The 15,539-nt window shown below is 38.5% G+C and overlaps 1 protein-coding gene across 1 annotated transcript in view; it reads right to left on the bottom strand.

Moving 5' to 3' along the window:
- LOC126367431 (uncharacterized) overlaps nucleotides 1-15,539 on the bottom strand; it is a 101,628-nt gene that overhangs the window by 75,785 nt on the left and 10,304 nt on the right. Inside the window, exons 2-11 of the mRNA XM_050010933.1 lie at nucleotides 4,997-5,058; nucleotides 4,007-4,208; nucleotides 3,825-3,929; nucleotides 3,614-3,730; nucleotides 3,393-3,524; nucleotides 3,191-3,306; nucleotides 2,839-3,088; nucleotides 2,093-2,361; nucleotides 1,289-2,021; nucleotides 28-1,200 (exon numbers count right to left, since the gene is read on the bottom strand). Coding sequence (XP_049866890.1) covers nucleotides 28-1,200; nucleotides 1,289-2,021; nucleotides 2,093-2,361; nucleotides 2,839-3,088; nucleotides 3,191-3,306; nucleotides 3,393-3,524; nucleotides 3,614-3,730; nucleotides 3,825-3,929; nucleotides 4,007-4,208; nucleotides 4,997-5,053 — 3,154 coding nt within the window. The 5' untranslated portion in view covers nucleotides 5,054-5,058. The remainder of the gene's footprint in view (nucleotides 1-27; nucleotides 1,201-1,288; nucleotides 2,022-2,092; nucleotides 2,362-2,838; nucleotides 3,089-3,190; nucleotides 3,307-3,392; nucleotides 3,525-3,613; nucleotides 3,731-3,824; nucleotides 3,930-4,006; nucleotides 4,209-4,996; nucleotides 5,059-15,539) is intronic.

The following is a 15,539-nucleotide window of genomic DNA, read 5'->3' as shown; positions in this document are numbered from 1 at the left end:
AGATAGGTCGGTATAAAATATACTTACAGCCGGTTTTATACGGGTCCCCAACCATGTTTTGTGGACAGGCACACTGATATCCACCTTTTTGATCGTGACAAATAGCACCATAAGCGCACGGGGCACTATGACATTCATTTCTATTAGTGCAGCCAGTATATGGGTCGCCCTCATAGCCCGTCATACACATACATCTAGGAGGGTCGCTGGGTGTACATTTTGCATTGATACCGCAAGTAAATCTCTCGCACGGGCTCTTACATTTCTGTCCGTCGGAAACGTCGAGATAAAAAGGTGGCGGACAGATGCATTTGCCAGGTTGTATACATTTCTCATTTGGAAAACAGTCCGAGTCACTTATACATCTTTTTTGATTTATTGTACAATGGCCAGACGTTGGGTCTTTACCGTATCCAGGGGGACATTTACATATGAAAGAGCCGACTGTATTAACACATTCCGCACCATACCCACAAACCGGTTGTCCAGAAGTGCATTCATTCATATCTTCACAAGCGCCCTCGACTGTTTGCGAGAACCCGGCGGGGCAGGCGCAATAGCTGACTCCGTCTGAGATAACAATACATTCCGCTCCTTTCCCGCATTTATTTTCTTTAGAACAGCCAGAGAGGACACAATTTCCGTCAACGACTTTATAAGGCGGTTGGCACTGACAGCTAATATCGTTGCATATTTCACAGAGATTGTACGGATTACCGCTGTATTCTGGAGGGCATTTACATTCGTAACTTCCTGGTAAATTTTTACATATTGCGTTTAAGCCACAAGGAGAGCGCCCGTGCTGTGTGCATTCATTAATGTCTTCACACAACCCAGATTCTTTACTGCGCGAGAAACCTTGAGAACAAATACAAACATTTTCGCCGTCGTGTAAAATGCATTGTTCGCCCTGGGGGCACGGATTTGTGTTACTACATTCGCTTGGTATTTTTCCGGGAATACACCCGTCCACATATGGATCACCGCTAAAGCTGCCTGGACATTCACATTGATAACGTCCCGGCAAGTTCTTACATACTGCTCCGGCGCCGCATGGATTTGCTTCACATTCATTAATATCTTGGCAACCGCTAGGCGATAACGGATCTCCAGTAAAACCACTCCGACAAGTGCACTGCGCTATTTGATCGTTCAATAAACATTCTGAATTGCTTCCGCATTGTAAAGTTTCACATGGATCTGGAACGAATTAAATGATGTTAAATATATAAAAATAATCATAAACTGTAATTTCTCGTATATAACAAAATAATATTATTCTACTTACGCCTGCATTCGTTTCCAATGTTTGGCTCTGGACAAAGACATCTCGCATTGGGGTCACATAGCGCATTCCCCGGACAATCGTTATCGGTTTTACACATCATTATTTCTGCACAGCGTACACGCGGATCTGGATCTGGTATGCTACTTTCAGGACATTCACAGCTAAACGATCCTTCTCGATTGATACAATCTGCTCCTACGCCGCAGGCTCCCTCAATTTCACATTCATCGATATCTGAACATTGTTTATATGCATCTCCTGTATATCCTTCGGGACAATGACACGTGTAACTGCCGAGTGAATTTACGCAATGCGCATTTGAACCGCATCGGCCTACTGGCCCCAGAGCGGCGTCGCATTCGTCAACGTCAATGCAACCTGCAGCTATATCATTCGGGTCAAAAGTCCAACCATCTTCACAAACACAGTATGCCTCATTGCCGTCTGGTTTGCAGTAGGAATGCTCGCCACATTTGACGTCGTCACAAGGCGCGCGACACGCAACGCGAGGCGGTGACCCCACGAAGCCAGCAGCACACTCGCAATTATAGCCACCTGGTGTATTCACGCACACGGCATTGTCTCCGCACTTATTAGTAGAGCTGCATTCATCCACATCAACACAGACGGATCCCTTCGCATCAAATCCATCTTTACAAAAGCATTGATTTTCTATACATTCCGCGTTATTTGTACAATCGAAGTTGGATTTACATAAGGTGTTAACGTCGACCTGAAATACATTCAGAATTTATTATCACGTTCCAAATCAAAATATGACATGGATATAGTTTGTTATATTACCTGTTCACAAGCAACTTGAGGATTCGGATTTGCTCTATATCCTTGAGGACAAACGCAGTTGTATCCCGGTGCCGCATTTTCACATAGCGCATGAGTGCCGCACGGGCGTTCCAAGGATTGACACTCGTCGACATCACGGCAACCGTCGGAGGCGCGGCGCGCGTCGCCCGTGTACTCCGGCTCACACGTGCACACGAAGCTGCCGATGGTGTTAGTGCACACTGCGTGCGCGCCGCACACTGCCTCGCTACTCTTACATTCATCCACGTCTGGTGTAACAAACAACTCACATCTAAATACATTTGCCGCCTGCGCATCCATTGATACTAACACACGCAGTAGGTACGCCAACAGCAACTACGAAGAAGAAGAGACAGACACAGACGACCAACACATAGCGATACAGATGATAAGAGTCACTAATAGAGTACTGAAGAAAAAGAAACAGAAAAGAAATATGGCAATCTTGGAAAATCCATAGCAAGTATCCTATGAATTGTTGCACGAGGAGTCTTTCCTTATTACCGTCGCTATAGATGCGGCTTCTCGCTGAAAATTTTAAAACATTTGTCGGTAAATGTTTGTAAGTTGTGATCGGTTACGTTAGTAAAAGCGTGAAGCTACCGCGCGTCTTTTCGCGGCAGTGTTGAGCGCGATTCCACGCGACCATTTCAAGCGTTAAATCACAGGAATGAGAGTGTGTTAGCGTTTATGATACCTATTGCCGCGCCGAGTTGTACGCTTACCAGTGCACTGCACGTCAGGGTCGCCTTCAAAGCCGGGTGGACAGACGCAGCGGTAGGCACCAGGGAGGTTCTCGCAGTGCGCGCCGCGGCCGCAGGAGGCGCGTGCGCACTCGTCGTGGTCGTGGCAGCCAACTCGCGGGTCGCCTTCATAGCCGGGTGGGCATCTGCACTCATATGCTCCCTCGATGTTCCGACACGTGGCCCCCGGACCACACGCGTTCTCGTTCAAGCACTCATCAACATCGACGCACTAAGAAATTAAGTTACGCTCAATAATAAATCCATTATTTTGACTGAATTAATTACTTATAGATTTAAAAATAAAAAAATCGTAAATAACGCCGTAACTCACGCCATCAAACGGGTTTCCGGTGTATCCAGCTTCACAAGCACATGTGTAGTTTCCTGGGTAGTTCTGACAGATGGTATGTACTCCGCAAGCTCCAGGTCGGCGACATTCATCAATATCTACAAAGACAAAAATAATGTAGGTACTCAGATGGTACAATGGTCTTGTCATTATACTCCGTGTATTGGATTAAAAAGTTTATTACCTCGACACTCCTCCTCGCCGTCACCTTCGAAGCCTCGGTTACACTTGCAGATGAAGTGAGCTGGCAAGTTACAACACTCAGCGTTCTCAACGCATCGAGATGATATCGCCGGATCTTCACATTCGTTTATATCTGTTAAAACACAGACAATGTCAATTTCCAATGCAACACAGCTGAGAATAGGCAGTAAACAACGACCATTGTAAAAAATAACAATATACCTCTACAAGTGAAACCATCGCCTTCGTAGCCTGGGAAACACGAGCACTGGAAACTACCGACTGTGTTTGTACAGTGAGCAAAAACGTCGCATGGTCTTTCTTTGCATTCATTTACATCTGAAAGTAATGAAAAACGGAGGTAAATACCAGATGCAGCGAGCGAACGCTCTGCAGAATGCGACAGGGAAAACCAGTATTGTGTAACACTTACCGGGCTCCTGGCAGTTACATCCACCGAAACCGTCATTACAATGGCACACACCGTTTAGACAAGCACCATTTATACAACGCGCGCCATCTTCTTTGGTACAATCATCTAAAATGTAAGAAGTTTTTAACACGACTCTTGTTTACAATAATCAATACAGATACAAAAAGGAACTAAAATCTCACCTGTGCATTTTAATTCTGTTCTAAGTTCGTCGGATGCCTTGTAACAATCTGGCACACCGTCGCATAATTTAGATAATTCATATAATTGTAATATTTGTGTTGATTCGTTTACTTGACAGCCAAAATAGCCGTCTTCTAAATTTAAGAAAAATACTTCTCGTTTTATTCCTAGACCTATCCCATATTGTCCTTCTGTCGCTACCTGTGGAACAAATGTGAAAATTTTGAAATAAAGAAGTTGACATGTTACCTGAAATAAATACGTCTCACGTGAAACTAATAAATTCGCCTAGAACTTCCAAGTCTAAATTTACACCTTTTGATCAATCATCTACTAACCGATCATGAGTCAACAACAAGAAATGTCGTCAAAGTCAATACAAGCAGGTAGGTACTGTATTGAATAACATCATATAGTAACACTAGAATAATTAACAATTATTTCAAGTTTGCACATAAGCGGAGCAAAGCGCGATGGATATACTTGGCGCATATTTAAACTTGTCTGTCAATATTAGCGAGTTACTTTAAATGAAGGCAAAACGGAAAGTTTTCAGATGCATTTTACAAAGCGAATTTCACTTGAAATTATGCTAAACCGGTTACGAATTATGAATTTTCTCTATAGGAAGTAGACGATTCTCTGCAACAATGATAAGTATGCAGCAGCTATTTCAGCTATAACTTGTACCTAATACCAAACCGAAGTTTCATTATCTCGTTACACGATACTAATATCTATACAGTTGTACTAAGACTTTATGTGATCTAATCTAAGACTTTAAAATCTTCTGTTCTTTTTCTTTACCTTCGATATACAATAAAAATTAATTACATAACATAACATAAACTGCCTATATACGTCCCACTGCTGGGCACAGGCCTCCCCTCAAAATAAATTACCATTTCTTATTGTTATATTGATAGACAACTCGCATCGCTCTATGCTCTGTCTATGCGTAGGCTAGTTTCACTTATTCTATTACTCACATGTGTCGTTGTGACTAAGAGCGTCCAAACCACAAGCGGTAGGGTTTCTATATACATGGTCTCTGTAACAAAAAGAAAGATAAAGTTAGATTTGTGAACGATAAATTATAAAAGTGCCTTCATTATTAATAATTTTAATGATTATTAGAAATTATCACGAATTAAATGATTACCACGTGCTTAGCGGTGAAGGAAAACATCGAGAGGAAACCAACATTCCCGAGAAATGCATTTTCGGAGGTATGTGACCTAACCTGTATTGGGCTGGTTTTCCCTTTTTTTTGGTGGGTTGGAAGGTCAGACAAGCAGTCTCTTCTGTAAAAAACCGGACCTGTCAAATCTTCAGGTTAGGTAAGCGGACCCTGTGAAAAATGGGATAATGCTAGGGAGATGATGATGATTTTTAGAGATGAGCCGGCCGATTATAAGTCGACTAGTCGGCCAATTGTCCAGCTAGCACTATGTAGGAACATACTATTTTCGAAGTTGAAATATATACGAAATTATGGTGTGCGTCAAGCTAGCGGCCTCAAAAAAAAATGGGCACGAAAAAATAATTTGACCATACCAAAAAATAGTACTCTTATTGAAAAAAATAGTACCTGTTGTAAAAAAATTAGTACCATCACGGTTCTGGATTTATAGCCATGTTTTATTGCACTTGCTAGCTTGACGGTGAGCGAAATTTGGCGAGAGTTAACGACAAGGTCTTTCGCTTTGATTTAAACGCCAAAAAATAGTATCGAAATAGTACTCACCCCCTGCAAAATACCGAAAGTAGTACTTCAACGGTTCCAAAGTTATAAAGGTAGTTCTTTGATCCCGCTAGCTTGACGTTTTGAAAATACCTATTATCTGGGGAACACTTGCATACTTCAGTATGTAACTAATGTCAATAAACTCGTATGAAATAGTACTCCCTACCATCATAATTTTGATCCGATTCTCTTTGTAGAAATGTTAAAAAATCATCATAACCTATGCCATACATTTGTTGTTGATACAGTCACGTAGACAATTACATAACCTCACAATTTATTCGTAAGTATTGCCATTTTGGAGGTCTACCCTACCATTTCTTTGCACTTCAGTGCTGCTATTACAAAAAAATCCTATTGCATACACCCATATGCACTAATTTTAATAGAAAATGGCTGCATGGGTCTAGTTCTTATCGAAAACAATCTGTGATTTTAATACATCATAATACATTTTTAATCTGCTGTTTTATTTTATAATTTATACCTTCATGTTGAATTTGTTACGGATCGAAGTGTTTGTTAATAAACAATTTGCAGTATTTGTAGAATAACTCAAAGAGTTTCAACAATGATATTACTTTCATCTAACAACCCTGGCACTTCACCAATTTTTACCCAAAAATGGGGAAAAATACTGAAATCTGACAACATTCTTAACCATGTGTAATAATTTTGTTCGCGACTGTACTTGTCTTGATAAATGTATGACATAGGTTATAATGACTTTTTGACATATTTCTACAAAGAGAATCAGGTCCAAATTATGATGGTAGGGAGTACTATTTCATACGAGTTTATTGACATTAGTTACAAACTGAAGTATGCAAGCATTCCCCAGATAATAGGTATTTTCAAAACGTCAAGCTAGCGGGATCAAAGAACTACCTTTATAACTTTGGAACCGTTGAAGTACTACTTTCGGTATTTTGCAGGGGGTGAGTACTATTTCGATACTATTTTTTGGCGTTTAAATCAAAGCGAAAGACCTTGTCGTTAACTCTCGCCAAATTTCGCTCACCGTCAAGCTAGCAAGTGCAATAAAACATGGCTATAAATCCAGAACCGTGATGGTACTAATTTTTTTACAACAGGTACTATTTTTTTCAATAAGAGTACTATTTTTTGGTATGGTCAAATTATTTTTTCGTGCCCATTTTTTTTTTGAGGCCGCTAGCTTGACGCACACAAATTATGCAGAAAATAATACACCAACTCAACAGCAACTATTATTGTCATTGACAAAATGGTTATCAAAATGTATTCTACTGATGTTAGTCACTCATGGCAATAAATATTGCTAAATCGGAAGTATAGTCGGCCTTTTTACCGACTAGTAACCGACTACGATATTGGCTAACTAGTCGGCGTCTAGTCGGTGCATCTCTAGTAATAATGTTCTTTTCTCATTCCATCCATAATAATCAATTAACAGCAAATTCTGAGACTTATAAGCCCCGAAGTCGATCTACTTATTGCTATGGGAACCCTCATGTCTGACAGTAATCTGATGTATTGACTACTCAACGATAATAACAAATATATACCAACGTGCTAGAGACATATAATATACAATAACATGCTTATCATCCGAGACACGTTCTATAAGTTTACTATTGGGTTAATATCACTCGTTTGACATGTTGGGCGTATATTATAACCAGTGGGTTGGCAACCTGTCACACTTTAACGAGGAGGTACTGTGCTATGTCTTCATAACAACAGTACTAAAGTTAGTTCGACCCGAATACGAAAGAGGCCGCCTTTCTGCCCATTCTATCACATCATATGTGTAAGATTCACAGATAAATGGCTTCTATATGTATATTGTAAAACTGGTCCTGCTATACCCACTTGCTCACAAACATTTTGACACAGCCAAAAGTTCATTCAATTTTGTTCATAAACTTCGTTCGTCTAACAGAAATCTACTTAGGTCATCTTAGATGTATGTATCTCTACTGCCACATTGTCGTGAGCTTATGTTATGAACCACTTGCATAAGTTCTGAACCAATAGCCGACTTAGTTATCAGGGTTATTAACAAAGCCTTCTACAACCAAAAATGTTACAGTTTACTTGTTATCTGAAAAACGGAGGGTACCTTAAGGTCCTAAGACCGAATGTCCTTTTAAAATCTAAACCCCATTGTTTACCTATTGTGTCTGGAAATCTCGGCCTTATTACATACATACATACATAAACTCACGCCTATTTCCCACCGAGGTAAGCAGAGACTATGGAATTCCATTTGCTTCGATCCTGACACACTTCTCTTGTTTCCTCCACATTCATCGATCGCTTCATACACGCACGTCGGTTCGGTCTTAGGAGGTTCAACAAATTCTAATAAACGCCATGCGTAATCACGCTAATACACATTTACGATCGTTTATATGCACAAAATTCAAGGAGGTTACATATGCATGTGGATTGTGTACCTAACCGCATGCGCACTTTACTGTTACCGTAGTGCACAACCGTCGTAATCCTCCAAGTTTAAGTATTGCATGGTTACTGTCATAACATTACCGCCTAGCCGGGTGGCCACTGCGCCACGTTACGTCCGCAATTACTTCTGCGACAAAGGCGAAGGCTGCGTGCGAGGTCAAATAACTGTCGGCAACATTTCTACTCCGTATTCACTACCAGATTTAGAATCCACGTGCGTTGTACTGTTATTAATATAAAATTTATTCCAAATATTTTTTTACGATTTGGAGGAAACTCATTTTGCCCCTTGTGCAAGACTGAGAAAGGAGAAACTTGCAGTATTCTTTACAATAATGTTGGCAACATTATAAAGCATTTCCAATGTTAAAATTATAAGTATTAGTTATCCTAGGACATTAAAAATTATTAAAAATAATATAATGAGTTATGATTTTGCATTCGTAAACAATTGTTTTTGATCATTATAAAAAACTGAATACCCAGATAACAAATATTTATTATAAGTCATTTAATTGTCTACTTATTTAAAATTTAACTTATTTTATTTTTACGATATCATAAAAGCATCATGATTTAACATATACAGGTATGTAACAGCGTATGTAAAAATAATACTATTAAATAAATTAGGTACGTATGAGTTTACCCCCAGAGGCCACTGCCCTCTACCTCTCTGGAATGTACCTATACTCGTAACTACTTATAAAATATGCCTCTGCCTATACAGCCCCTACTTTAAGTACTTAGTGGCAATGTGCTTATATTTATAACTATCCATTAATAATGGACATCTTATGTTTCTTATTACACGCGTCGCTTAGCACTAAGTCAGGACTGCAACAACACATTTACTGCCGTCAAGCGTCAGGTCAATGTCTACCTATTTTAAGATTTCATTATCCACAGCTATTGTTCTCAGCCCAGAATGGCAGGGATTTATCACCAAGTATAGGCGTAAGTTTTAATATACAAATAGGCCTTTAAAGGCAGTAAAACAAATTTTGACCTTAAAAGACTATTGTTGGTTGAGAAGGCAACGTGGGAACTAAAACTACCTACGAAAAACAACACATTTATGAATTGAAAGTATGGATTACCAAGAATAAGTACCAACTTGCATGAATAAAACGAACCAATAACACATAGGTTAAAGGTTTCTATAAGAACAGGTTCTCATGAATCAATAAAAAGGTTAACTTGGTGAATACAAAAGTAGAGTTGTTGCGAAGCAAATAACAGTTGGGATCGTTGCGTGCAAATCATAGGCAATATACTTAATTATAGGGGTCGTCGCACGTTACACCCACTGATAAATAGGTTTTTATTCTCTACTCTATGCGTGATCCCGTGATGAAGAGAAAAACTTACAATACTGCTTATCAATGTCATGTTGTACATTTACTAAGGGATCACAAGTGTACTAGACAATAATTATAGACATTAGGTATAGCAGGAGATTATAATGTGCCATACTTGCCACAGAGAAAAATAAAAAGTTTCCTAGCTATAGTTGGCTGTGTAACGTCTAGGGCCCTGTGCCGAGGATTTTCTTGCAGCATCTTTTCCGAGGCTATACAGTTGGTGAGAAGCTGCAGTAGTTTTAGGCGGATGAGACGTCAGTTGTGTAAAAATGACGTTCCAAAGTGTAACTATGTTACCTACTGAGTAAAGATATTACAGAATTTGTGATTATGAAAATCGTTGAGTGACACAGTATTTTCAGTAGATTTAGAATAAAGACACCTTTATATTTGACGTACTATAAGTACATACTACGTTCAATGAAATTTGTAGATTACCTACTAGCGTGTAATAATAATTACTGTTGCATAATATAGTTATCAATATAAAAAAGTTTCTTTACTATAGCTTGTTTTGACAAAAGAGACGTGAGCTCATCACTAGCTGGTACTTAATTCTATAAATAGGAAAAAAAATACTCAGGGCCTCCTAAAAACATGTATTGACTTCGAAAATAATGGTTTCATTCAAAAACATGGTGGTTTTTTGTAAGTACTAAAAATAAATTATAATATAGATGATAATGAACCATGTACGCAGGTGACCAATCCTTGGTCTATGTTATGTTCATCATATCTGACGCATTTGTGATGCCTTATAGTCAATTTCTATACCTTGCCCTGGCCTGCACGTTTTTTTTTTTTTGACGTGGCTTATTGTAGATTTGCAGCAGATGGCATTAACTACTTGACCGGACAAATGGGAAGCGCTGAAGGCTCACACCCGATACAACGTTTAAGGCAACAGGCCTGAGGGTGCCCAGTTGGGCGCGAACCTCGGCTCAGGGCGTCGTCTAAGAGGAAAAATATTTGAAAGAATTAATCGACCCTAGTGGATCGATAGCGATAAGCGCTAATTGAGGAAAATCGTCGACCACGCCAGCGGGGTCGGTATCGGAGTACCTGGCCTGCACGGAATGTTAGTGATATTAAAATTAAATAGCGTACATAAAATTTGATTTGACTACATAAAATTAAGATCATTTGCGATGCTTAAATACCTTTCTCACGTCGGCACATATTACCATTTCTCGTGTCATATTTCATTCACATTACTATCAATCACCGTTTGTTTAACTACAACTGGGAAATGCCTGCGGCGTCTTAGTACGACTATGTTCATATTTATCTAAGCAACATGTTTAAGGATCTGGCATCATTAGTTACTGTAAACACATCATATTCATCAACAAACAAGCAACATAAATTTATTATTGTATCTCTGTATTTCGCGAATATATTTTGTAGATAAATATTAATAAATTCTACTTTAAACCCGGAAGAATCATTACAAAAGTAACTAAGTGTCCTTGTAGATTTTAAATGCAAGATAGCTGTGATTTAAAGTGAACAGATTTTAATTAAATGCAGGAAGAGCAAACGTACTACCGACTTCCTGTGATAACTATGTCTACGAATTAGCAAATATATCAAAAACACGTAGGCGAGGTTTTTGGGGATGTCAAAATTCACAAATTGTTAGCAAAGAATCATTACTCAAACTATGGAGGTCACACAAGACACAGGTTAAATATTGTTTTAGTTATCCTTGACATGCTAACGCTACTTGTGTCACGCGACAGAATTTTATTATTCTCAGTAATTAGTAATTAGCCATAGTCTAGTCTAGACATTTTGTTTAAAAACACACCAAATGGCCATGTCAAAACAATTACTCGTAAATCTTAAGATTCTTTGAATACCATAGTCGAAGTAAATACTACCTATTCAAATTCTTTGCAAAGCAATTGGCTTCCATCGTTTAGTGTTAAGACCGTATTTGCTCTAATTAAAACATTTCCCTGTCTAACAATAGTTTTACAGTGCTAAGAAAAGAAAGTGAAATGCTTCTAGGTAGTTGTTAGTAGAAAATGAAAAAAAATAAAAATCAATGTGGCTAAATTCCGCACACTCATCAAAATACAGCAGTCATAATAGCGCACTGTAATGGACCTTACGTCATAAGCAGAGCTGCAGGCGAGCAGGTTCGCGTGTACGAATGTGCTATCAAATCGGGCGTAAAATGCGTCCGCGCGTCCGTGCGCCCGCGCCTGCGCGAACTTGCTTGCGCCATTCACTTTCACGCGTGTCGCTCGCACACACTCACACTCGCCAGTTTCTCTCTTGAGAAACGATTCCCCATTACTAATTCTTAGGCTTATCAATGTCCGCCACGTCCTATTTGCTCACCAAACGTGTCTTTTACTTAACTTTAACGCTGTCGAAAATCGGCGATGCAGGATTAAGTATATTCTCAACACCCTCAGGCATACATCGTTAGCATTAGCAAAAAATAGATGACGTCAGCTGATTTCGGTTACAGAATGACCTAATACTATGGATTAATTAATACACTACGTTAAAACCTTACTACTACTACTCAGCCTGTATCCACCCATTACTGGATATTGGCCTCCTCTCTTTCACACGATCCTTTCCGATCTTGTGCAAAACCTTACGCACACTGTTTTTATTTATCTTTATGTTTATTATATATTATTATACACACGTAAACATAACAAAACCAGCGATAATATCTAACAAAAGGTGGTTCTTTAATAAACTAAGATTTTTCCTGCGAATCCTGGATGGTGTAATAGAAGATTAGGTAAATGAAGGAAGTTAGGAAGTCCCAAAGTTCATATTTGTTTTACAAATAAAAAGAAGACAAACCACTAAAATCCAACATTCTAGTAATTTGACGTGAATCATCAAGTATTTTTTGTGAAATCATCGTCTTTAGTTGGCTCTAACTCTACACCACTCCCGGAAATTGCTCAAGGCTTTGACACGAAGGACTTACGTTCTTGGGTCATTAATTTGTTATGCGAATTTCAAAATGCTTTGCCTTACAATTAATACAACAAATACATATTATATATAAAATTATTTCAACCTTAATAATAGTGTATTGTTATATAAAAAAAAACATTGTCTGCCTGGCTAAATAAAGCGCCATGTTTCCTATTGGAAAGTATAGCTTGTCCTTGACGGTAACCGCGCGATTACTTTTTCTACGTTTATAAACCTACAACAGTTCCGTGGCAAAACATACTTACCTAATAGGTAGATAAATAAAATATACAGCAATATTTCGGATTAAGTCGAAACTCACGCTCGAAACATTGGCATTTGAACTCATAAACTGTTGAGACGTGGTGTAGACCGTCGACTTAGATCTGTGACGGACGTGCGCAATGAATGCGTTCTCTATTACATCAACATTTTCAATAATAACTGAGTGAGTGGTGCTGCCCGGCGTATCATTGCGAACGGTACCGGTAGTAACGCTAGCGGTATAATCCAACTGTTTCAAAAGCTAGCGGAATTGCAAGTTACCATTGTTATGACCTACTCGTTTACGTCACAGAAAGCTTTATCTCCGTATTATATGCGGCCCCTAGCAAGCTTGCTTGTGCGCCTACAAGCGAGCACTGCTGTAGTAACGTTGTATTAACCAAGGTCTAGTTACATAACTAGTTATTTAAAAGACTCTACTGTTTGATTAGACAAAGTATGCTAATTTAAGTGACTCGTGATAACGACCCTGAACAATTATAGGCTCGTCTTTTTAATGGTATGTGCGGGATGACGCTTCTGCTTGATGACAACATTCAATATCTATCCGTCTTGTAAACAACATAAATATCTTGCGAATATTATATACATTTAAGACAACTGCTTTATACTATTAACTCGGTTCTTTTGAACTATTTCAAATGCTATCTCGACCCTAATTTCTCTGTAATAACGTGAGAATGTAGACATCTGTACGTGGAACCATAAGAAAACTTGTAAACTGTGTAATACGAACTAGTAAAACGGTCAAGCTGTATCGAATCGAAGATTAAACGAACCGTTTTAATGGATATCTAATTGAGAAACCCCGCAAGTATCACACTCAGTAGTCAGAGATTGTATTTGCTCTTTTCATTCTGAGCGCTATCGAGATCGAGTAGCCGCAGTATAAATGTCACGACGACCTTAACATTTTATTGACCTCAGCGTTTGTACCGATATGAATAGAAATTACGTTTAATTGTTATTTTTTAGAAGTCGATTTAAAAATGATAAAATTGTGCATTAGAAAAAAGAAAAAGTCGATGATTAGTGGTTATTCAGTGAGTGGAGTGGGGTACCTTTCGTTTTTTTATATCTGTGTAGAAATTAAAAAACACCTATCTACGCGTCAAAATAGATTTAAATACTTTCCTATTTCTTTTTATCCAAATCTGACACGTACTAGAACTTATCTCATCATTACTTTCGATATTAAACATCAAAAAAATAATCATCACAATAAAAAAGTGGCTTTATATATGCCAAAGGTTACACCGAAAACTTTCACCGTCAGACATAATTAATTGCGCAGATTCAAAACCAGCCCGCGGCAGCGGTCAGTTACATAAGGATGTAGTCGTGATACATTAAAATGGACGCAAGTTACATGTCCGTCACTTATTTGTCGCGACATTTGAATCGATGACTCAACACACCATGATCCATTTAAGTAAGGAAACGGTATTCCCAGCATGAAAGCTAATCGCCACGGCGACGACTGAATAAAAAAAAATCATTACAGCTTTGTATGAAAATTGTATGAGTCATAACGCTGCTTGAAAGCCATTTTGATTCATCGTAATTTTAAGAATCTCTGCCGCACTTTCATAATTATAATATTAGGTCTTAACTCATTTTCTATTAATAGTACGTGCTAGTGAAGTTCGAAAATTAGTTTTAAATTAAAACTCAGTTCATGTTACCTACTTAAAAACAGTCGTTCATTTGTTTCTCCGCTTTTTGTTTTTCTTGAACATCGCTTTTTCTGTAACCATGGAAAAATAAAAAATACGTGCTATTTTCGAAGACGAGGGCTCAAACTACAGGAGCCTTGACTAGCACCTCTCCGTCTCCCACCCTACTAGCCAGACCTTGCCCTGATTTTTTTTCTTTTTTCGAAGGGTAACGGGGGGAAAGTTCTTCTCTTATAAGAGGTTCATTCAGTCCTGACCTCAGGGATTCTATAGTAGAAACATCAATGAGCTTCCAATAATAAAGTGCAAAGAATAGTAATAATGGCTGACACTTCGATTAGCAAAAGAAATACGTTTCATACAAATGTATTTCTTGTATTTTTCTATACTTAGGTAAATAACTGAAAACGCTTTCAGACTTACTCTCACCATAAGGATTCCTTTTTACCATTTTGGTTAGGACCCATAAAACAGCAATTTAAGAAGATAGAGAAGGTAAGAAAGGGTAGAGACCTAATATTCCATAATTTTCTAAAAAAATCATCTATGGTATGGTATGAATTCCATAATAATATTGAGTACTCAAAATTCAAACATGCTTTAGAAAATAAATAGAGGTATTTTAAAACATTGTCGCAGCAATAATTTGACACCATTCGCAGTGAATTTTACGATACCTATTTGGATGGGTTCTTTACTTTGTAGTGGTTTAAGCCATGTAGCCATTTTAAACCGACACGAACAATGAATTAAACTTTGTTATCATGAGTTCTATAGACCTAAAAGACGAAACAACAGCGCCTGCGTCGTAAAACACTATCCTCGGGAGAATTGACATAAAACAAAAAATATGTACAGTCTAAATATTGAAACGGCCTCCATAGTACAGTGGTTGAGCGTTGGGCTCACGAAGGTCCGAAGGTCCCGGCTTCGAATCCCGATGGGGACATATCACAAAAATCACTTTATAATCCCTAGTTTGGTTAGGACATAATTGTCCGAAAATAAGACGATCCGAGCTTCAGAAGGCACGTTAAGCCGTTGGTCCCGGTTACTA

Source organism: Pectinophora gossypiella, chromosome 6, assembly GCF_024362695.1.
Source record: "Pectinophora gossypiella chromosome 6, ilPecGoss1.1, whole genome shotgun sequence".
In the NCBI taxonomy this organism is placed as follows: Eukaryota; Metazoa; Arthropoda; class Insecta; order Lepidoptera; family Gelechiidae; genus Pectinophora; species Pectinophora gossypiella.
This window is presented reverse-complemented; position numbering and strand designations above follow the sequence as displayed.